General features: G+C 40.9%; 1 protein-coding gene across 1 annotated transcript; it reads left to right on the top strand.

Annotated features, from left to right (window-relative positions):
- The first annotated feature begins 4,862 nt into the window (after positions 1 to 4,862).
- Positions 4,863 to 24,231, top strand: LOC146581166 (ventral anterior homeobox 2-like). Its single transcript, XM_085269671.1, has 3 exons — positions 4,863 to 5,596; positions 9,625 to 9,812; positions 23,059 to 24,231. Exons 1-3 carry the CDS (start codon positions 5,362 to 5,364, stop codon positions 23,557 to 23,559), a joined length of 924 nt encoding a protein of 307 aa, XP_085125797.1. The 5' UTR covers positions 4,863 to 5,361; the 3' UTR covers positions 23,560 to 24,231.
- The last annotated feature ends 259 nt before the right edge of the window (positions 24,232 to 24,490 follow it).

Below are 24,490 nucleotides of genomic sequence, written 5' to 3'. Positions count from 1 at the left end.
AACAAAGAAAAGAAAAGTTTGAAGAAAGTCCGCAGTGTTCAGATCACAGAGGTCTCTGCGCTCCTGGGACCCTCTGTAGTCCTGAACTAAACCCGGATTCGCCAGCCCCGATGCTGCCGCATCAAACTAAAAATCATTTAAAAAAGAAAAAAAGAAGGACAAACAGCCGTTTGACCTAAGACTGAGATCACAGCTCGCTTTTAACTTTTTCTTTCTCTGAAAAAAAAAAGTAGTCTGGGGGAAAATGCAGAGCTGCACGGATCTGCATTTAAACTAATAACCTTGTGATTTTCTACTTTCTTGTTTTCTTTGTCATTTGAGACTCCTCCTGTTGTTAAAGTGAACTCATGTCTTTGAATAATGACGTGCACAAAAGCAGGAGTCAGTAGCTCTTTAAATACTCGGTGAGGAGACAGAAGCACAACTAACATAACTTTAGTAGTTTTCATATGTGGTCACGTTTGGACCAGTGTAAGCAGCAGCGGTGTTTGGATCCCGTGGAAGAAACCAAAAGGCAACATGTATGAGGACACCAGACAAGCGCTCTGAATTATCACATTGATAATTTTCTGTGTGTTTCTAATAAATGCTGTAAAACTCTAATAATAATAATTTAAATTCATTATTAGTTAAACTCATTTAATTTCAAGTGAAATTCTAATTTAAAACATTACCACAACGATAGTGTAGTTTGTGTAACTTTGAAGTGTGGCGTTATATTCAAAAGTTTTCCTTCCGTTTAAAAAAATATTGATTTTTCTTCTTTCTTTTCTTTTTGTTGTTGCAGATTTTAAACGGGGAGAACTGAATCTAAAATTGAAATTTGTGTATTTCTCATGCTTATTATTATATTCAGTAGTCCACGGGCAAAAAAATAAATAAAATAAGAAGATTTTAGAGCAGTAATCGCGCATTTCAATACCAACACGAAATCATATTTATAAAAAGGTACATTTCGTTCAAACAGTTTGACCTTAGAGCCACACAGAAGGCTACTTTGTCTACAGAGCGTCACTCCACAGGTTTTATTTGGCGGGTCTTTTCCTCCCGGGACTGAACCTGGGATTTTTTGTGTAAACCACCACACTGTGGACCACTTGTTAAAGTTAGTTTCCTCCACTTTGTACGTAAAAACTTTGTAGAGAAACCTTCAACGGGCCAGAGCTCCTCTGCGTCCGTTTTAACGAGCAGCAGCATTCACACACACTGCACGCGCACATTTACCGAACAAACAGGAACTCCGTGGAGGCTCGTGTGTGACATCTAACGCACTTTGTTTGTGGTTTTTTGTTTTGTTTTGTTTTTTGTTTTAAAAGAGTTTCTAAGAGGCTCGTGCAGCCTTTTATGTCCTCGTTTGAAATCTTCCAGTGGGAGACTTTTCCCCTTTAAATTGTGATAAAAACTTCACTTGTTTTTTATATTCACATAGCTGTGTTTGGCATGGCTCCACAGAGGCAACACTCAGGTTTGCTCATTAAATGAAGTTAAAGTGAAAACTCTAACAATTCTAATAAAAATCGTTACATGGATTCTTACACGTGGACATGTTTGCGCAGAGCTTGTGTGAGATGTGTGCCCTCCCACTGACCTCCGGGATTACAGTAATCTCTGTTGATTGATCTGATTGATCAGATTCATCTCCACGAGGCCGCAATCCGCACACGGGGTGGCGGTGGTGGTGGTGGTGGGGGCGCAGATGAGGCAGTCGGTGAATGGTGTAAATAAAGCGTTTTTTCTTTTGGCCTTTGGGCACGAGCTTTTCCAAACAGTGCGCAGGTCTGGGTGGCTGTAAACACCGGTATCATGTGACGCAGAATATGCGCTTTGATTTAATGTAAGTGAGATTTCAGGAGATTAAATTTGGATCTCACCATGATGATACTAAAAAACAAAAGTGGGGGAAATTTGTTGTTGTTGTTGTTGTTGTTGTTGTTTTTTCAGGATAAACCTGAACTCAGATCAGCACAGCATAAGGAAAAAAAACTTTCTAAAAAAGATTATTGTTATTATTATGCATTATTTTATACTTCCAATGCGATAGCGACATTTAATGAATAGTGACGAGTGCAGACTATAAAATGAAGCGCAAAAGGAAAGTTTAAGAAAGTCAGTATGTTGGAAAAAAAACAAACATCTTAACTGAAATTACGAATGAGGGCACTTAGAATAAAAACATTACACAGAACCACTTCGGTATTAAACGCGTGTAAATTGATGCTGTATTAACATATAAAAAGCATCCAAATGTTTCTTAAATGTACACCAGCATTTAAGTGCTTCCCTATATCGCCACAGTAAATGTTTTTGATATGAAGCATTTAAGGTGAAACAAAACACTGTATCTCCTGTTTGTTTTGGGGCATCTTTTGAAGAGGACCGATCTGTTTACTATTGCACAAATTCAGCCGTGTCTTTTAATTTCATGCAACCACTGTTTGTGCACGTTCACTGTTTATTAACAACACAGGGTTGTCCCCGTCTTGATCTCTCTATCATGCATGTGTCCATCCATCTAACGCTCTCTAAAAAGCCTAAACAAGCAGGTGTGTCAGTCGGCAGCCAGGCCTGAATGGAAGTACTGGGGTACAATTAGGCATCAAATGTAGCAGCCAATAAATAAATAAATAATCTGTACTTGTTAACATATTAAAACATGAAAATGTTTCCTAAAAACACCCAAAGAAATCAAGCTATGAGGAGTCTTCAGAAAATTGAATATGGAGGGAAAAATCTGTTTTTTGGAGGGCAAAAACATTGGAGACAACGAGGAAGAAGGTGTGTGTGTGTGTGTGTGTGTGTGTGTGTGTGTGTGTGTGTGTGTCGCTGTGCAGCAGCAGCAATCAGTCCCCTCTTGTCTCTCCGCAGAGTGCAGCGTCTGATTGACAGTTTCTATTCATACTCTGTGAGATTAGGCCAGCTGAAAGGAGTAACGACCCATGGCTGTGCGCAGTAATTACGGCTTCGGATAAGAAAAATAAGAAAAAACACACACGGCAAAACTATAATTATATAATCCCATTCAAAATGCCCCCCTTTTTCCGCGCTGTTTTCAGACACGTTTCACCTGTAAAGAGGAAATTCCATCAATGTTTCAGTTGCGCCCGCGACTGAAATTATCTCACAATCACAACAAACTACAGGCTGCACCATCAACATCAAGCTGGCAGAAGAAAATAGACCGGTGAAAAGATGACTCCGCGCATATACAGTGGCGCTGGCAATGAGCCGCTTTATCTCCAATGGAAAACAAATTGTAACCTCACTTTGTGCTGCTTCATCTCAGTGCTTGTGACAGATTTGTGTGTTAACAGCGTGCAGTGTGCTTACCATCCATATCATAAACAAAAGACCAGACAATTCTGTGCAGGCTAAGGGGGTGGACAAAATAACCGGAAAGCCTATTCAGACAGTTGGTTTAACTCTTTGGTCATTTTCAGAGTGGAGATTGTGACACTATGGCACCGGATTAAATTTTCAAAACACGTGTTTTGCTGCTGTTGCATCCATCCTCAGGATACAGCTGCTTTTGGCTGGAAGCTAAAAATCCAATCTCTGAACTAAAGCTATGCAGATAAAATATTTTGTAGATACCACACATTTAAAAAATACATGTATTTTATTTATTTATTTAGCTATGAGCTTTGTTTTTTATTTATTTTTTTACAAAATTATGGCCTCATCACAACAACATTCAGGGGCACAACAACTTTCTCAGAAAAAAATCCAACTCAGTTTTTGAGGTTCTGCGTATTGAAGCGACTCTGTCCTCAACGCACAGCACAGTCTAGTAATATAGAAATTTATTTAATGGCCCCAAATCATGATTTCGGTTTTAAAAAACGACTAGTATCGTAATATTTTGATTTCAATAAGAAAAAGGGAACTCGAAGGTTCATGTGAATGAAGAATAGATTTAGAAACGCTCACAGCATGCGAGCAGGGCAGGGGGCTTTCTGTTTATTCCCAATATGTGGCAAAGACCGATAAGAACATCCAGGATTTAATAAGCAGGAAATTAAGCATATATTTTACTGCACAGCTCAAATATATATATATATATATATTTTTCCTGGTGTTAAGAGGCTTCCATTGAGAATTGCTAGTGCCTCTGATCGAGTGAGGGAAAAAATCGAGCTAAACTGAGACATATTGAGAATAATTCAGGCTTTACCTTACTGGGTCAGAACTGTTCATTGTGCATCTGCACTCATTGTTTTCTGGACCGCAGTGAGGAGCTCAGAGTTCAGCCGTACAACAACACAAAAACACACATAAAAAGTCAGAGCTGGTGCTGATGCTGTAGGGAAACCCGTGCATTGCTTCTTCGGGCTGTTTCCAGAGAAATACTGCAGGAAAAAAAAATAATCGTCTCATATCTCTGTGCCTGATCGCAGTCCACAGCGCCGCTTATCCTCTAGTGAAAACATGCCCTGCCGGTGGACCAATGGGAGAGCGACTCTGTGCGGGCAGGAAATGACGTCTGGTTCCTGCCTCTGTAAAGTGCACCGTGTCACCACAAATGCTATCCACACAGCACCGTCTCTCCTGCTCTGATGTAGGCAGGGTGCTCGAGCCGCCCCGCTCAGACGTGATGTTTCAGCTGTAAAGCAAATTGTCAACAAACCAACAAGAGTGCTCGAGACTCTGCGAGCAAATGTGACCCCATTACCCGACACCCTCTAGAAGGGTCTCAACACAGACATTTTTTTTGTTTGTGCGCCTTTCAAAAGCAGGAGAAGGACGACCCCCTTATGTGACCATCTCACCATCATCATCATCATCATCATCAACATGCAGTCACGGATCTGCAGAGGCAGCCGATCTGACCAGGAGTGAAGTAACAGGCTGCTGCGCTGGACAAACCAGGAGAAACTTTCCTTCCTGACTTCTGCACGGTGAACTGTGGCCGCTGTGGGGGGTTTTTTCAGCGCCTCCTCACACTTTATTTCTATGTGGGTGAGCAGTGTGTGAGTGGCACCTCCCCGCTCCTCCGTAGATCTTGTTGCCCCCTTGCAGCCCGCACCATGCATTCCTCCTGCACCTCGTATAGTTAGAGAAAATATATCGAGGTCTCTTTTTCGCTCTCACCCCCCCCTAGGCCCGGCTAACTCTTGCTTCGGTTTTGGACTCCGGACCGTGCGTCATGCAGCAACACCTGAAGCTCACCACGGTCCCTTTGCAGGACCACATGGTTCCTTTGTAACTGGATCTACTTTATTTTGGAGGGAGAGGGGGGCATGCTCTCCTCGTCTCTGGAGAACATTTTCAAAGAGGTGAAGAAAGTAGAAAGAGAGGACTGAGTGGAAGTGACGTAAGGAGGGAGAGATAAAGCTAATCTTATAGATTGTAACTTACTTGTAGATGTTTGACCAGGCCACGACTATGGGCGATGGGAACCACCGCTGTGGTCCCAACCCACTGTGTCCGGACAGGATGGAAACAAAGTGTCGCTCCGAGATAGGGAACCGGTCTCCGGTTCAGAGCTCCACCGACACCCCGGGAACATCAGCATCCACGCCGACTTCCTCCAGCGAAGACGGGCATGACAAACTTTTGGGAGTGGACCCTGACTACTGCCGGAGAATTTTAGTAAGAGGTGAGTGGACAAAACGAAGAGATTAGTCCTGTGCTTAAAACTGCTGATCAGACAAAGATCTGTCAAATTTTACGCAGTACACGAGTATCATAAATAAATTAAGTGGATGTACAACAAAAACAGTTTAGATTATAGACTAACTTCAGATACACAGTGCAGCCAGGCAATGCATTTAAAATAAAATATACACACTTTAGACAGTGGTAAGAATTTTCCTGGAAATGGTTTAAATATCATATCAAACTATTAAATAAAAAGAAGAAACACTTGTGTTTATATGGAGTCAAAACTGTGAAAGTTTATCAAACACACACTTGAACTTCTAAACAAAGCGTATGATGTGAGCATGACACATCTGGTGAAGAGAGACCCAGAAAAAAAGAGAAAAAAGTATCTATTGTAGTAACAACAGGCGGCGTGCACTTTAACTATAACAGTTTTAAACAGCAACAGTAGGGGAGTAAACACACCTTCGCTTTCTAAGTCATTTTTACTTATGCAAACTTAAACCTCTGAGACAAATCATCGACTAATACTGGTTGCATCAATTGTGGCCGCACCTTTGTTCGTGTGAGAGCATAAAAAATTAATTAGTCCAATCAATAATGAAAACAGGGACATTTTGCTTCAGTGAGATGATGCCTTATATTTTCCTAACAGCAGGGATATTTTGCCTTTAAGCGATAGTGAGTGCAGCTGCTTCAAATCACAGCTGAGAGGTGCAGGAAGTAAAAGAAAGGCTTAAAACTTAAAATCAGGGAGAAGTCGCGCTGTTTGTGCAAAAGAACTGATATATATTTTAAAACAAACACACACACACACACACACACACACACACACACACACACACACACACACACACAAAATAAACACACATAAGTGTGTGTGTATTGCCTTTTCTGTCAGTAACATTATATTATTACAAATATTAATACATAATATTTCATTAAGTGTTAAAGTCCACACTCTCCTGCAGGAGGTCAGAAATCTGGGTAAGATCGTGAGAAAATAAGTTCCGATAAAATATGAAGTCAAGAAGAAAATAAAAATAATAATAAAATAAAATACATCCGTTTCTAATCCTTAAAGTTCGTAAATGATTGCTGGTAGTTCTTTCAGAGTCATGGAAAACATAAAAAGAGAACTTAAATCATGTGTTCCGATGACAGCTAAAAAAATATGAAAAAAGTACATGATGTACTTTTTTAAATGTATGTAAAATACACAAACATACATAAAACAGCAGTTAGACATATTTTAGGCCAGCTGCAAATTAAATTAAAATTATATAATTTGAGTTATGAAATAACTGTCTTAACCTCGTTTAAAATATTGATTTATATTTAGAATATTTGAAAACTGTGAGCCATTGTAAGAGTTTCGTGCATGGATTTTTTTTCCCCAGAATGCATTTCATTTATGAAAAAACATAAACGTCAGCTTCTCTGCATTGAGAGAGGACAATAAAAATAAAATAAAATCTGAGCGTTATTTCGATGGGGATCTATTTCGCAGGAGTGTGTAACCGCTGTGGGCAGACTCGGTATGTCGGCCTATCAGTTTTCAGGTTATAGAAAGCTGAGGATGTTGTGGCTGCTGGCTGGTTTAGTTTTAGCTTTCATCGAGCGTTTTGTCGTGCGCTGTCATGGCTCACACTAAGCGGGGAAAAAAGCATATTTAGCTTTAGAGAATATTAAAATTACTACAGTTCACTAGGAGGGCTATGGCAGGAAGAGGGAGAGAAATGTCCATGTAAGAGGTCTAAAAACCGTCTGTGCTCCTGTAGAAATGCACCTACACGGCTTATTAATAACAGAGTCATTCTTTATTTCTGACTCTTTGTTGCACATAATTAAACATTGTTGGGTGATTCTATTCGAGCGTTTTATCTGTATGTAAAATAGTGTTTGTGATTATTTATGGACATACTGAATCAAACGTAGTTCTGTATTAAGAGATCTGGCAGTCAGGTGTTCATTGTGAATCCTCAGCACTCGTCACTCCCTAGTGCTGGAACATACGGTCCTTATTGTGCTGCCTCAGTTTGATCATCTGAGAAGAAAAAGAGGCCTGGAGGACAGATCTGTGAGGCCATTTAGGTGGGGATAGTGTGTGGTTAAACGTCGGTAGGATTTGTTTTTCGAGCTGAGGCCGGCTTTTCCGCGGAGCCACCGAGGTCATCGAGAGGTCAGCAGGTCTGCAAACAGCCGCTGGCTTCCTCCTCTGCTTGCAAATATTTGCTCAGTTCGAGCTGCTCGAGCAAGGACATATCTAAACTGTATGTACTGTATGATTGTGTTTAAGTAGATTTAGCCTCTCTGAAGAGAAGATTTTCCCCCTTCCTTTCTCTTGCCTGGCTACACTTTATGCAAATAAACTATGTGTGCGTAAAGACGGAGAGCTCATTATGCATCAGGGACCTGGGGGTAACCAAACACTTGTGTTTGAGCTGTTGGTAGGGCTGGGATTGAAATGCGTTTTCAGTACAGCTCATGGCGTGCAGGGACCATAACTGATGAATTCACGGCATTTCACAGACGCTTCTAATTGTCACCAAAACGTAAAAACAACCGGCCTTTTGTCTTTTACGCAACAATCCTCATTTTAACTTACCTGCTGTGTTTTATTTACATTTTCAACTCCACGTTACAAAGAAGAGGGTGTTTGACATTTATAGGAGCCGAACAAGTCCATGTAACTGCACAGCTTAACAACAACAAAAAACAAACAAAAGAAAAAAACGAGTTTTGTTTTTACGCACACTATGCGTTTCTCTTACCGTTAGCAATGTCCTGCCCGTAGAAAACACTATGTGCCTCCAGTTCAATCGGTTTTGTTTCATATTTTATTCAAAGCTCTTCATATTTTATTGGAGTACATATTTTATGACCTGAAAAAACCGTGGACAACGACTGGATCATGTCTGGCCGGTGCGTCCATTCGTTGTGATAAATACGAACAAATATTCGTAGCTACAGTGAGACCACAAATACACGGGCTGGACACGTGGTTTAAAAACACAAAACAAAACAAACAAACTTTTTAATTTTTTCTTTTTTAAGAAATACGGGTGGGTTTTTTTTTTATCAAGGACTTTTTAATTTTCGGCTCTCCACTAGGTCTGATTCAATGTATGAAATTATTTATTATTATTTTTTTCCCGGTGTTTTCATTATTCTGGGAGGGAAAAAAGTCATGGCAAACATGAAACAATAATACTTAAAAGTCAACACAAGGAAAAAGCAGGAAAGCTGCCACCCATAGAAACCGTGCGCGCTAACTAATGTTCGGGGCAGATAACGGCGCGCAGTCCTGGTGCTTGGAGTGGAAACGATGCTCAGAGAGCTTCTGTGCAGCTGAGTCGCAGTGTTACAAAACACATTAGTAGCTCTGTTTAAGACCCAGGGCAGAAATTAAGTGATACAACACTTAATTTTTTTAAAGGAACTGACCAACAGCCAAATACTCGCAGTACCATAAATTTGACAATGCGTCACACAAATTTGGTTTTTTTAAAATTTATTTATTTATTTATCTTTTACGCACGTTAACCCAACATGGCCCTCAGCTCTACAAGCCTCATGTATGTCCCCTGATGTCCCTGCGTTTTGGGCGCAGGGCAAGTTTAAACCCAACTAATTCAGTTTTAATGATAACATGGCACGTTGGTTCAATAAAGAAACGTCAGGGAGTGGATTAAAGGCAGTGACTCGGTTACTTGTTATGAAGAGCCAACTAACATACCATTAAAAGTATGTGCCATCATTTACAACACCTAACACCCAGGCTCATTACTGATAACAGAGTCTGTTTGCCTCCGTGTTTTCTCTCTGAAGTCGTATATTGGCCGGTTTAGTATCTTTATAGTTCTGTTTCTGAAGTCTGCAGCTGCTGGAAAGTCGATTAATCTAGTTTTTAGCTGTTTTTCTCTGTTTCGTTTTCAGCAGCTATCTGTTGCTATGTTATAACCACCACAGCCTCACGTTAACACTTACTTTAACCGAATCGACGTTTCTTTTTCTGGACAGACGCCAAAGGCACCATCCGAGAGATCGTCCTGCCCAAGGGCCTGGACTTGGATCGGCCCAAACGCACGCGGACCTCCTTCACGGCCGAACAGCTGTACCGGCTCGAGCTCGAGTTCCAGCGGTGCCAGTACGTAGTGGGGCGCGAGCGCACGGAGCTCGCGAGACAGCTGAATCTGTCGGAAACGCAGGTAAGGCCAAAACGGAGCTAGCTGCTCTGGACCAAAAATACTTTTAAAAAATGATACAAAACAAAACGGTTTATAAATATTTAAAAATAATTAGCCGTGACAAAATTTTCTCCAACTATGCACTTAGCTACTAAGTTAAGTAGCCGGTTCCTAGCCAATACATTTATCTCATAACAAAGGCTACTTTAATAACATCACAGCCCTCTGCTATACTTGGCTAGCTAAAGCGGGGGTTCGATTAGCGACAGACAGATGTTTTCTTAATTGTGAGCACAGGTGTGAGCAGAATCTTTAATTGGCTCCTCGACCAATCGCAAACGAGGAGTCGCAAAGCTCAGAATAACTTTCCACAGAAAATTGTTTATTTATGTCCGTTTTCAAGAACACATGTTTTCACAGTGATGGGATCAATAAGTATCTACCACAAGTCCATTTTTGGAGCTTTTAAAATACCTCTGCCTACATTTAGGTATATATGCATTTTTTGATGAATTTCAAACCACAGCCTCTTGGTGAGTCAACATCTCCGTGACACATGTGGATGCACATTAGCTGCTTGTGTGTTACGATCAAAGTGCACTTGTGTCTTTTCAAATTGTTTTAATTGTCAGCAAACGCAGAGAAATATAATTAAAATGTAAATACATAGTTATTAATTCAGTTTATTTGGTTGTACGTTGGTAAGAAACCACACAGAATCAAGGCTGAGCACACAGTGAACAAAAAAACTACAGAAAATGATTGGTGGTGGTGGTGGGGGTTGGTGTTTTTGTAACATAAAAAAAATAGATCGTGACATTTCATGGCACTCTTTCCTGAACCCACCTCCCGTCATTCATTCCTGCCCAACCACAGAGGTCATAGCTGTATGGAGTTATGCATTAGCAGCAGCGGCAGCACAGCAGGCTTTATGTTTCTTTCTTTTCTTCTAAAAATGAGCTGGTTTCAGAGAATTGTCCCTAAATTACAAATTACAACTGGCTAAACTGTTGGCTGAAGGACAAGTTGACATATGTAGAACAATAAAAAGCTTGGCGCAGATGTAATCAGCATTAACTTATATCCTCTGTAACTTCACTTTATGCACTTTATGTTAAAGATTAAAACAGGTGAGTTGGACTTCTGCTGTCCAAATGTGTGCTTTTTAATATTCATGTTTTTTTCATATATATATAAACACTGGAATATTTCTAACATTTTGAGTTATTTTTCAGTGTTAGAAAATCAGCACTGCTCAGTGTTAGTCTTTGTTAATCTTCAACACTGACTAGGTTACTTTTAAAAATATAACACTGTCAAAAGTGTTCATTTAACACTCAACAGTGTTATATTTAACACTCAGAGGAGTGGACCCACTCTCTAGTGTCGATTTAACACTGCTGTGTACCGAGACGCGTCGCCTGCGTGAAAGCACTAGTTGCAAGCAAAAACACGCAGCACTTTTGCGCATCTTCGTCGTGCGCGAAGCAAACCAATTGTGAAGTACCTCAAAACATGCCCTCACAAATAAAGGTGGTCGGATGGACGTGTGTGAAACACAGAGCAGCCACTGTGTCCCTCATTAGCGCTGCATATAGGGGTGTTAATGGGAGGGCCTCAGCTTCCTGCTGCTGAGGATTGGCTGAATGAAAAACTGTCTGGCCTTCAAGTGACGTGAAAAAAAAAGTGAAAAAAATCTCTTTGATGTGAAATATTAAACCCACGGAGTCGAAATTTCTTAATGCTATGGGAACAGCTTTTAAGCGTGATCGAAAGGCTTTTAGTTGGCATTAGAGGCGTTTTCTTCCTCATTATTATCCTCTTTCTATCGGTGGCGGTTCCATGTTTTTAGGCAAATGCGCCATTCAAGGCTAATCGCGACCAATCACAAAGGAAAGATAGGAGCTCTTATAAGTTTCAGACCCCCTTTAAGGAAGATGTTTGGAGATGTTTTTCTGGCTTTCTGGTGACTTATGGTGTTTGTTGATGTTTTGAGTTCGCTTCTAAAGATTTTCGAGCAGTAATCTGATTTTCATGCTACAATTAAAGAGCGTTACCTTTAAAAGGAACTCAATTACATCTATCTATCTATCTATCTATCTATCTATCTATCTATCTATCTATCTATCTATCTATCTATCTATCTATCTATCTATCTATCTATCTATCTATCTATCTATCTATCTATCTATCTATCTATCTATCTATCTATCTATCTATCTATCTATCTATCGTGAACAATTTCTGTTGGAAAGCAAAAACAGCAGAAGGCCTCAGGGCTTAAAGCACTTTAGAATAAAGTCCATGTTTTGGGGTAGTTTCGATTTTGTTTACTCGGTGGGAATATGATCGACTTTTAGATGATGATTAACTTCCAATTAAAATATGGTGAAAATGTGCGTATTTCTCTGTGCATCTTTCATCGTTATTTTTTATGCCAAACTCTTTTGTATCAAGTGATCACTGAAATGAAAAAGACTAAATAAAAAAATATATAATACATTTATAAATACATTAAATTAAATTAAAAAATAAAATTAAAAAAATCCCTAACTCCCGGTATTGCTTGTATTCAAGCTGACCCTGAATCAGCTCACAAACACACAAATTTCCATAATTGATTCATATAATATAAAAATATAGAAAACACATAAATAAGAAGTAAAAGTCACTTCCAGCAGTTGATCAGCATCTGAATATCAAAACTATTATTCTCACGTGTTCCAAGCTCCAAAACGTAAATGTAAACTTTGCACTTTCTTTCAAATCTGATTCTGGTGATTTTGGCCCGAGTTTGAAAGCGTAAATCTTCTTCTCATATGCAATCATTTATCCATAAAAATGGGTGGAGCTCTGTTAGTGTGGAAGAAGTTAATTTTAAATTAGTTATTCGTATATATATATATATATATATATATATGATTTTTCTGCATTGAGCTGAAAGAGTACAAAGAGCAGGGTGAGAGAGAAGGTTACAGTTACAGTTATTTTTCTTAAATTATTCTGACTGAAACAATTCAGAGAAACCGAAGACTTCAGCCTCATTGAAACATTTGAGTCCACGTATGAACAAAGCAGGTGTAAAGAGGGTCACTCGTGGCCCTCACTCTGTTGTAACGCGTTACTCTGTAATCTGTTACCAGCTCAGAGCTCCCCCTTCATCCCGGCAGGTGGCTCCCCGCTACTGGACAACACAGCAGGAAGGGCTGGAGCACACACACACACACACACACACACACACACACACACACACACACACACACACACACACACACACACACACACACAAAGCCTGAACTGTACATGAAGCCTCCATTTCTGTTACCTTCATGGTCAGTTTTGGTTGGATAACGGAGGACTGATGGATGTTTATGGAGGTGTGTTCCTGCATGTGGAGTTGCTTTAGGATGGCAGTCAGAGAAATCAGTTGATTCAGTGAAAGTCTATGTAACCGTCTGTATTTTAGGACACATTATGTGTGTGTGTTATCGTGTGTATTCTACCTCACACTTCCAGACGAAACACATGGCCTGTCAGCATTAGAAAAATGTAAAAAAAAAAATATAAAAGCATGTACAACATTTTCAGCCAGGAAAAAACAAAAAAACAAAGAAAAACAAACTTGTGTGTTCTTTAAATCTCTCCACTAGCTCGAGTGGTGTGTTTGCCCTCCAGATGAAGTACAGGTTGCCTTTGTCTCAGCCTTTTGTTGTCTGCAGCCCTTCCACAGAAAGCTGTGGATTTAATGGTTTCTGTGCTGTGGTGTAATCCTGCCTCAAATGGAAGAGAGTTCAGGGATGAGATCGTGTTTTATAGATAATTTATAGCTGACTGAACAGAGCACATTTGGGCATATGCTAGCACAAATGCACACCTTTTTTTAACATATTTGTTTGAATGCACCGCAAATAAACACTGATTTTAGATTTCTGTTAGACATCTTTTAACATTCGGCTGTTAGAAACGTAAAAAATCTCCAAAATAAATCTCTTCCAGGATCTAGGACTGTGACTACAAACCCTTAGATTTTTTTTTTCTCCGTGTACAGAAAGTAAAATCTAAGTCTAAAGTGTCTCCTATATCTTCTCTTTATCAGCCTCCACTGCCTATTTATTTTAAAAATTGAAGAAGGGAGTATGAGAAGATTTTTTGTGTAAATTAAGGTATTTCAGTGTCAAGAGAATTAAAAAAGAATATTGTGATAATATATTTTTAAAAAACTTATGTTTTGTGCAGTGCAGTGTGCTGTCCGTTAAATTGTTTAGTATGTGGGACACAAAGTTGGCTTCATGTAAAAAGTGTTGGATCAGAGCAGGTGGAGCTTGTTCACAGATCGGCTCTTAACTTTCTCTTGTTTTTATCCCAAACAAATCATTCAGTCTGCTTTAGTTTGTTTTCTTCACTGAGCTCTCAGGTGAGTGTGCACACGAATGATTTGCATGTGTTTTCTGGCCCAGTCAGATTCTGTCCCTGCTGGCCTCCAAACACTCTGTAAAAGAAGCACATTTTAGTGTGTATGTGTTTTGGGTATGTCCAACCTGCAATCCACCTGGTTTGGGAATGCCTCTTTATTCCCCTGGAAGAGCTGGAGGCGGTAGCCAGGGACTGGCTCATGTTGTCCCAGTGACCTGAAGCCCTGGATAAGTGGTAGAAGATGGGTGGATGGTTGGATAGATGGAAGGAAGTGTACAGCCAGTGTTAGAGTGAACCTCTCAGATGTAGCTGCAGGTGTATAAGTCACCCAAAATGAGTGTCATGCTTTGTTTGTTGCCCTTTCTGATGTCTTTTCTCTCAGCCTGGGAGAGCAGTTTAATGGCTGTAAAAACTTCAAATGATGCTGTTTGTTGCTTTTTGTTTTGTGGCCTACTGTACTGCAGAGGGGTCAGAGGTCACAGATGATCTAATGTGGATCCCAAAACCTGTAACTTTGGCTTTGTAACCGGTTGTGTAAGGCTTCTCTTAGCAGCTTGCAAAGTGGTTCATAAATAAAATGTATTAATGAATTAATAATTGTTATGTTGAGCACTATGTGAGGGTAAAAGGAGAGAAACGTGGCTCTCGATGACCCTTTCTGACCTCTTATGAAACTGAAGTTACCGTTTGCTTGTGCAACTGTGCAAAATTCTTTGCATGATATTATTTAACGGTCAATGTTTTAGTGGGAAATAGCAAGAGAGGTGTATTATGGACCTGATTAAGCCCTATGGGAAATCCGATTTTCCTCCTTTAGATATACAAAATTCCTTTTTTGATAACACGAGCAGAAAGTGATTTTACGTACATGCCGATAGATCCCTGAAAGACAGCTATGTTTCTCTGAGACAAGACGACGAGCCGTGCTCCTGCGGGTGTCTGCTTACAGTGAATGTGCTCGTTGTGCGTATTGTTCTCCATGACGGCCCAGACAGACGTTGTCTGGCCGATCGTCTGGAGCGTAGAGGGCCTGGCCATTACGTATAGTTTTGCAGATGTAGCAGAGAGGCGGCCGCACAGTACGGCGATTGTCCAAACACTCAGAATGGAGAAAGAGATAGGAAGGGAGGCTGTCAGACAGACAGACAGACAGAAAGACGGACACTTGCTGCCTTTGTGCTTTCAGATTAAATGTTTGGACTTGGTGCTGAAAAGAAACAAACTCTTTCCTCTTCGCTCCGCAGTGACCTAAAACTCGAGCGTCGTCTTCAAAATGGGAACTTTGTCCAACTTAGCGATGGTCAGGAAGAAACCTGTGAAGCTCTGATTATCTAATCAACTGATTAGGTAATCAGAACATAACAGCAATTAATTCTTCGCCGCCTTTGTCCCTAATCACTCTCATAGATTGATTTGACTTGCTTCATCAGTTTCTGGCAGAGTGAAGAGTGTGTGAAGCCAAGCAGAGGGTAATTTTACAAACATATGGAGCAACTTGTAATCCTTCAGCTTATGGGGAAATAGGAAATCAGCAGAACTGGATACAAGAGGTTTTCACTTCATGTGCACAAACACTCACACAAACACAGACACACACAAAGCTGACCCCAAGTTGCCAGACAATTAGAGGGGTCAAAGGTCTCCCATGTGGCCCTTATTTTTTGGGTAAGATTTCCAGTTTGACAATTGCAATGACTCCCGTGGTTGAAAATGGGAATGCTGGGAAGCAGTCAGATAAACGGAGCAAATGTGGAGGCGGAGCAAATTAAATAAATTAGAAGGTAATGAATCCAGTCAAATACTGATGAGTACAAGTATCTAAAATGTGGCCTTAACGACAGTGTTTTAGTAGCATAGATGGCTTTACATGCTTTCATTTTGGCTCATTTAAAACACTCTAAAGTCTTTAACAGGAAAGCCGCTGAGCAGAGGAGATGCGGGACCCCCTGTGCTATAGGTGATGCATGCACAGACATGAAATCTAAGAATAAGGTAGAGTCGCGCTTTATTGTAGCTTGCTTTTACCAGCTGTGATTCCCCAGAAAGATGGAAAAAAAATAACAACTGTCACAGATTTGGGCATCACGAGGCTGCGCAGCCAAGACGAGACCATGTGCCGAAGGCGATGGGAAATTCAAGTGACTGCGGGGTGACATGCACAAAAAGTCATGGACCACATCCAAACACCTGCTGAGTTTTTTTTTTGCTGAATGCGTGCGGTGTATCGCTAACGTTGCAGTGTGCGCGGGGAGGAGGTAATGGCTTAAACGGAGAGCAGTCATTGGACAGAGGACAGGAAGGAGGGGCAGAGAGAGAGAGTGAGAGAGGTGGGCCTCATAACAGTCCCGAGTGCTTTTGTGCTAAGGAGGATTAGGCAGCCATGTCTAACAGCGATTCTATAAAACGAGGTTAACCTCTGAGTGAACCTGGAGCTGCTCTGAGGTTTAGAGGTCAGGTGAAATGTGTTGCTGACAACAGTTTGGAGGGGAGATGTGAATATCAGGCAGGTGAAAATGATTTCTAGTCCTAAACTGAGGTGATTTTACTTTTAATACAATACTACTACTATTTTTTTCATGCATGAACGTGTTTAAATGATCGAATCTGGTACATTTAACCTCAAACGGGCAGATTCTGGGATTCTTTGCAACCACACATTTTGATACTCGACAGAAGTGATATTGAAATACCCAGAAACAATGAGGAGATCACATCCTCTGCTGTGTGTACATAAAAACTTCATTTTATTATAATGACTTCATTTATAGAGCACATTTTAAAAAGACTTATTATTAAGTGCTTTGAAAAACGAACAAAATCAGGACACAGGAGGTAAATGAAAACAGAAAGCCAAACATTAATGGGGGGGAAAGGGGCGAAAAGCAAAATGTCAATAATATTAATAAATACCATTCAAGGAATAAAAGCTATAAAAGCTACAGCAACAGTGGAGACAACAAACAAGACAGTGGAAAATAAACAACAGCACTGCGTTAATGAGTTTATCAAAATATGCTTTCAGAAGTGATTTAAGGAAGTCCTCGACGGTTTAAAGCGTCTCTCCTCAGGCAGGTTGTGCAGAGCTGAGGGGCCCTGATGGAGGAGCATTTCTGCTGTGCGTTAAAGTAAAACATGCAGGGAGCCAATGGAGAGAGGCCAGGGTCGGTGTGACGTGATGCCATCTGCTAAAACAACATGGTTATGCAGGCATTTGAGAACAAACGCTCCACGGGGCTTCACAATAAAAGCATGTAAATGATTCAAATGTCAGGGTAGTGGTTAAGAAGTGAGCAAATATAACGATGGTTATTTTGAAACGGACAGGTGAGTTTTAAGTTTAGGTGCAGAGACATAAATACGACTGATCATCTTTGTGAAACAGTTTTATAGATATTAGTGTAAGTTTCCCCAAACTAAAAGGACAGTAAGTTTATAATAGATAGTTGGTCCGGCCCATTAGCTAGCCGCTACCAACCCATCGCATACAGTACAGCTGAGTCGCCAGTGGCCCATTGCGCTACATACAGTCGAGCATCCATCATTGCATTATATATGGTTCAGTGGCCCCTGGTGCGCCTGGTACAATCTCCATGGAAAAGTGTTTTCATTGTGTGTTCGTCACATGCCTGAGATCAGGGGATCTCAACAGGGTCACAGTGGGAGCAACAAGCGGGTGGAGGAGTCGTAGAAAGTGCGCAGCATTTCACTTTGCATTACACAGCCATTATACAGTCAGAGAGTGCTGCTGGGATGTTGTAGTTAATGATTTCAATCGTGCAGGGGGGGGGGGGGGGGGGGGGTCAAGTGCATACAACAAAAGGGTCAAAGTGCAAAAAAAAAACAAACAAAAAAAACATTAAGAAATTGAGAATCATAAATGCATCTAAACACAAATAAATCTTTTCATGATCTCCAGTTCTCCATCTCTAGCTGGATACAGCAAAGCTTAGGTGCACACACATATGCCCACTTGATCTGTACATTGGGTCTTGATCTGGCTTAACCTTTCTACCTCTAACCCGGTTTGCCCACCTTGCTGTTTGCAGCTGGCTGTAACCACGGTGAAGGCCTCTGACCTGTGCCCGGCGGCCTCATCATCTCTCCATTTTGTTGAACGTACCCCAACCTGGCTGAATTTACCCCATCACTGTTTACATTGTGTTTTGTTGCTCAGCATTGGCTGGTTTCAGGGAGAAGAAGTGACGTGCGCGCTGGAAACTAAACTAGAGATCCACTGGTCAAGACAGACATGCATATGTGATTTTTTTTTTCAAAATAGCCATATACATAATGACATATTTCCACACAAGAACATTCACAAAAAGCCTGCCTGCACCTGTAAATATCATTTAATAGATAAACCAACTTCTTAATGTTTAATAAAAGACTGTTTTAGAGCGTACCACAGCTCCACAGAGTTGTAATTATTAATAATAATTATAAAAGCAATAATATATAGTAAATTACTGTCTCTTCAAAGCATGAAAGCATGTGTTTGTGAGGTTTTAATGCAAAGGCTTCAGTGCGAGGTGCTCAACCAATGTAAGAAACATTTGATCCTTTATTAGCAGCTCTTCTTCATCATTAATGGCATTTGAGGAGGAGTTATTTATGAAGCTCTTGTTATTCCATGATGTAGTGATAAGGACGTCTGGGCTGAAAACACAATGAGATGGATATTGGTTCGTAAGCTGGATTGTTTTAAATATAACCTCATGGAGGACTCAGTCCCTAAACTCTTCGCCCTCGCCCGACCATGCCCCCTGTACTGCATTAGGGCGTGGGTGCAGAGGGTGAGCCTGTCTGCCTGTCTAGGGCAAATGCAGGTCACACCCGATCCAGATCTCCCTCGGTAATCTCTGCTTCCACGCTGAACCCTGGATCCCATTAAAAAAGGATTTACATCCAATAGTGTAGATGTACCAAAGGCAGCTTTGCTTTCTTCTCCTCTCATCATTTTCCCTCTGTAAAACATCGGAAAGCTTTTTTTTCACCCCTCCCTCCTTTTGTTTGGAGCAGTGGATAGGAGGATACTGATGTGAGCAGGAGAGGAAGCCACGCCCACGTCAATGAGGGTAGAGGAAAGGGATTTTTGCTCCATAGTGAAAGCCTTTAACTGGATATTTGGCAGGCACGTGAAGATACAGAGAGAGGTCTTAGAGGGTCGTGTGTGAGCTAACGAGGACGAAATCTGGACTATAAGGAAGGACATGATGCTGCACACATCATTTCTGATGCTTTTCCCACCCTCCTGTTGTCCCTCCCCTCTTCTCCCCTCTTATCTCCGTCTCTGACGTCCCGTCCCCCCCCCCCCCGCGCCTCGTTTGGGTCTTTGCAGTAAGATGTGCTTGCATCAGTATTTCTCTCTGAGCTGTGGGATTCTTTGGATCCTCTCTGATCTCATTATTTGTGTCACGTCAGTAGCTGGAACTATGATCTCACTTGAACTAGTAGCTGTTACAGTGACACTGTAGTTAACACCAGCCAGACTGACTATCTGAATAAAAATGAACAGCTTTAGATTATTGCCTTACTGGATTGCTCTGATGTTTTGGAAGATAAGAGTTAGCTGATACCAGTTGAACAAAAGCGTCTCTCAGCAAGAGTCTAGAAGGACCGCAGGGTCCTTGGGAAGGATCGAAATGTGTACGTAGGAACCATCAAAGTGCCCTTGAGTTCTTACTAAATGTCCCATAATCTCACAGAAGTCGGGATTAGATGAGCATGTATGGAAGCCTCCAGTGGCATGGGACACATTTCTAGGGATTTGATTTGGTCAGATCTGCACTTTTTATGATCAGCAGATGGAAACTGAAATTTTACCCGGGATATCTGCTTGTCATGGAAGTGCAACACTTGCCAAAAAAGTCTGGTTATTCTTAACCTCCTAAGAACTCTTCCACGGCACGCATTTTTAATTTGTCTTTGATATTTGGGGTCATTGGGGCCCAATGAATGTAAAAACAAAGAATTACCAACTTTTTTTTAACCTTCTTTTTGTTTTTAAGAAACATAAGAGCCACATATGAGGATATTCGTTTAAAAGTTTTATAGAACAATGGCAGTATAATGTCCTCATAAGTGGATATCAGTAGAGCAAAATTGAGTATTTTAGTCTAAATAACCCAAAATGTGATGTCCACATATGTGGACGCCAGGTCCTCGGAGGTTAATTAAGAAGTAAAAAATGCAGATTGATTTAAAAGGCCAAATTAATGGCTAAGTCACAAAGGATGGTTATCCAATGCTTTATAGCAAACACATTTCCTCTTTTGCTCTCCACAATGATCATTTACCTTCTTAGTACTAAAGCAACAGGCCAATACCAGTCATGTCTGCACCAGCGGCCATCGCGTGGAGTCGGTTTAATTTTTTATGTGATCTTTTTAAAAACTTCTCTGCATTTACAGTCACAGGCTTAGTCATTAATAGCTTTTCTAGGAACCACAGACACATTGTCAGTTGCCCCTGAGGCATCAGAAGACATCCAGATCGAGTCCATCTCAGCACACAGCTGCTGTGCTTTCTTTTCTTAATTTGTTTCTGCTCAAACACAACACAAACCCCAGGTCATGACGACTCCCCTTTTTTCTTACTTGCAGCTGGAAATCTACCAGTGGACTGCAGTGATTTTCAGCAGCAATGAGGTTTAAGATCAGGCCAAACATGTTCAGTGAGCCTGATGAAATGAAGTTGAAATGGTGTTTTAAGCCTGTAGGTTCCTATGAGACCCTCTGTCAGAGCGATGGGTCATGTGACCACTTTCTGTGTGGGTCCAGTTTACGCATAACTTCTCTGTGGATCTACGCTCACGTAGCTTTACGTTCCTTCGTATGTGTCATTTGGCTGTTGTGCAATCAACACAGTCATATGAAAGTATTTTTTTCTTTTATTTTTTACCATGAGCTGCAGATCCTTCACAGGTTTATATGTTTCTCCTGTAACAGGAATTCCCTCTTACCAGGGATTAGATTACTGGATTTCTAGGAACGTCTGTTGTGTAATGTTGGATAAATTTACACCGTATAGATGTGAGCGGAGAAGAAGTGGGGCGATAAACGAGGCATGATTAACAAATATTATTTAATACCGTAAATCCCTGGGGAGATCTCTTTGGTTTAGTTTAGCTTGGTTTCCAACCTCAGCAACAAAATGAAGTAATCAGAAGGTAGGATGACATGTAAGGAAACACCACCTGTAGAAAATAAGCTGCTTGTAAGAAGTTAGCTGAAAGAAAAACTGCTCAGATTTGCATTTGCATCTTTTTCTTCCTGATTATCATTTAGTTCAGAAATAAATCTGTAGATTAATTATTCTATAAATTGCTGATGAATTGAAACTGAAAATATGTAAATGAACATTATATGTCGATGTACTTTGAAATCTTTCAAAACAGCTTTAAAATCTGAAGCGAGAATTAAAAACAGCTGCTTCTAGTTACTGCTTTTTATAGCACAAACGGAGCATTGCGTAGCAGCTTTAGTATTTAGGCTGTTAAGCTAAATCACATCTGACACCACAGAGTTATTTTTGCTTTTAATGTATTTACTTATTTTGTTTTTGATTCAGTTTCCAGGAGGGATTTCCTAGTTTCTATTTAGTTTTAGTTAACTTTTTAAAAGTTTTCTTTTTACATGTCTCAGGGGTGAAAATCAGTCAAACAGTTTTTTTTAACCACATACTCCAAGTCTCTTTTATTTTATTTCAGTTGTTTTTTGCTCCAGTTCTTCTTTTTAAAATTATTTTCATACAGCTTCCTAACTTTTATTTTTAATGAACTAGAATAAATTTAATTGCTAAAATTTTAAAAAATAAAACAACATTTTAATTATTTTTTTAATTAAAGTGAAATAACCTTAATTTGAATTGTAGTTCTTAAGTAAAGATCAAACGAGAATACTTGTAAGTAACAACGTCTCGTTCCACAGAAGCTTTCCTAATTCTCCTGAACTTGTTTCAGACTCCTTTTGCTGATGATTTTGATTCATTTTTGATTAGACCAAGCCGAGAGCTTGTTGGAAATGCTGAATTATTACGCTGCTCGTTTTAGCGCCACACTCTGTGATACAGTGAACCTGCAGCGAAACACGGAGTTAGCTGTATCTCGGTCAGGATGTTATACATTTTTCATGGGTTACTCCTTACAGAGGTGTCTCTCTATGAGCTGTGACCCTGTGACCCCTATGTTCCCTTCAATCAGCCTCCCCGTAGCCATTCCTAAGTTTTAAGCATACTGTACATTAAAGCTGCACTTCATTAATTAAATATGGCAGACAAGGACAGACAGAGTTCACCAAGCTTTTGCTGTTTGGCTGCAGTTAACACGATGTCTTGTGAACGATGAAACTGAACGATTTCGAGAGCGTTTTTGTTCTTTCAGCTTCAAATTTTCACTTTATTTTTCCTTTTGCATTCTAGTTTCCAGTGTTTCAGTTGAGACTCTGCGTTTCAAACCTCTTAGGGCCACAAAGTGGGCAAAATCGTGGTCAAAGCTGCAGACAGAAACAACAGATTTGATCCATTTGCTGTTGCCTTGATTTTAAACTATCTCTGTTTGTTCTTCATGGAGTTCTGAGGCTATGACTGGTTTTGCTGTTGCAGCGCACTTGAGGTCACAAAGTGTCCTCAGACTTTGGGAGCTGTGTAGCTTTTGGCATGAAGTGAATCAGTGTGATGATTCTGGAGACGTTCCAGTGCTGAAATGAAGAAAAGGTGCAATAAAATCAGGGTTTTCACGACTGTGATTGAAAATTTATTTGGTCCTATTCTTTGAGTCTTGGCAAAATCATCTCTCAGTTCTTCTCGTAACATTTTTGCCGACTCCACCGCTGACAGACTGTGTTTGCCTTCGCAGGTGAAGGTGTGGTTCCAAAACCGCAGAACCAAACAGAAGAAGGACACCACCAAGGATTCAGACAAGCGCTCCTCCTCCACGTCTGAGTCTTTGGCCACCTGCAACATCCTGCGCCTCCTAGAGCAGGGGCGCCTCCTGTCAGGCCCTGCCCCCCCACCACCCAACTCTCTCCTGGGGCCTCCGTCTCATCCAGCAAATGGCTCCCTGCTGAGCAGCCCGGGTGGAGGCTCTTCCACCTCTCCAGGGATCAGCAGCAGCACTCCTCCCAGCTCCCTACCAGGAGGGACGTTCGGGCTTTCTCTGCCCTCGCTGGGGGGCACCTCGCCCTCCCCGCGGCTGGGTGTCCCGCCACCTCACCCCCTCTGCTTCTCCATGCCGCTCCTGGGGAGCGCTCACCATGAACTGTCGTCCTCCTACGGCTGCGGCTCTTCAGCATTTGAGCCGTACATGCGGCTGGACAGGAAGGAGGCAGACCTGGGTGGGAAGAAGACAGTTTCTTAAGTGTAATGCCCCTCTTTCAGGGGACGACTGGGGGAGCAGGGCTCGTCTTTGGAAGAGTTTTTCTCCTCAGTCTCTCTCCCCGCCACCTGTTTGACTCTTGAGTGGCTGCAGTGAGGCAAGAAAGCAGCCCGGTTCATAGAAGTGCGAAAAAAAGAAAAGAAAAGAGAGGAAGTCGCTTTCTTACAGCACCATTTTGTGCCACTGCACTGTTTGGCACACTGACACAAAATGGTGAAAAGGACTTGATGTGGTAGGAAGTGATGATTTCACCCTCCCACATAAAAAAAACAAACGTGGATTTTTGAAAAAAAAAAAATGCCATGTGTGTATGTTGCGTGAACTCCGACAGGCAGATGTTTTTATCACCACTCTCTTTGCAGTGGTTTTAAGCGACTCTTCACTTTTTGTCCAGTGTGTGTGTGTGTGTGTGTGTGTGTGTGTGTGTGTGTGTGATTTTTCTCTCTATACAGGCCTTCATTTACTGTTCAGGATTAAAAAAAGAAAAACAAAACAAAAAATGAGAAGAGCGGTATTTCAAAGAGAGCTTTATGTACACATTTCTATTCCTGTACACGTGGCCATGTTTGATTTTAGTTGATGTGTTTTCACGATAATAATAAGAATAAGAAGAAAAAAAAGAACTGTAGCATTTTAATATCAGTCTGTTTGGTGTCCAGCTGTAGTTTTTGTAAAAGTTTTCTTTGGTTGTGTTTGTGTATGAAACATAATGTGGTAGGATCTGGACAAATGGTGCAAAAATCACATATCTAGATCTAACAGTTTAACATGAAAAGAAAGCTGAAAAGAAGGCTGGTTAGTGTCTGCCAAAGCGTTTACAGATAAAGCCTCGAGAAGTGCCTCACGTGCGTTCTCTGGCCGGTGAAGTAAGTGGAGGTCGGGCTGAGAGAGATGACCTTTGAACCCGGGCCAG

The sequence above is a fragment of the Mchenga conophoros genome, linkage group LG3 (assembly GCF_057382185.1).
Source record: "Mchenga conophoros isolate Kocher_MC1m ecotype Shallow Benthic linkage group LG3, M_conophoros_male_GT1.1, whole genome shotgun sequence".
Taxonomy (NCBI): domain Eukaryota; kingdom Metazoa; phylum Chordata; class Actinopteri; order Cichliformes; family Cichlidae; genus Mchenga; species Mchenga conophoros.
The sequence above is the reverse complement of the archived record's forward strand: the minus strand, read 5'-3'. Positions and strand labels throughout refer to the sequence as shown.

Excerpts from the sequence above, each read along its gene's own strand:
- LOC146581166 (XM_085269671.1), top strand. The coding sequence starts at position 5,362 with ATGTTTGACCAGGCCACGACTATGGGCGATGGGAACCACCGCTGTGGT. Across the intron at positions 5,597-9,624 it reads CCGGAGAATTTTAGTAAGAG|ACGCCAAAGGCACCATCCGA; the intron begins GTGAGTGGACAA and ends TTTTCTGGACAG. Across the intron at positions 9,813-23,058 it reads TGAATCTGTCGGAAACGCAG|GTGAAGGTGTGGTTCCAAAA; the intron begins GTAAGGCCAAAA and ends TTGCCTTCGCAG.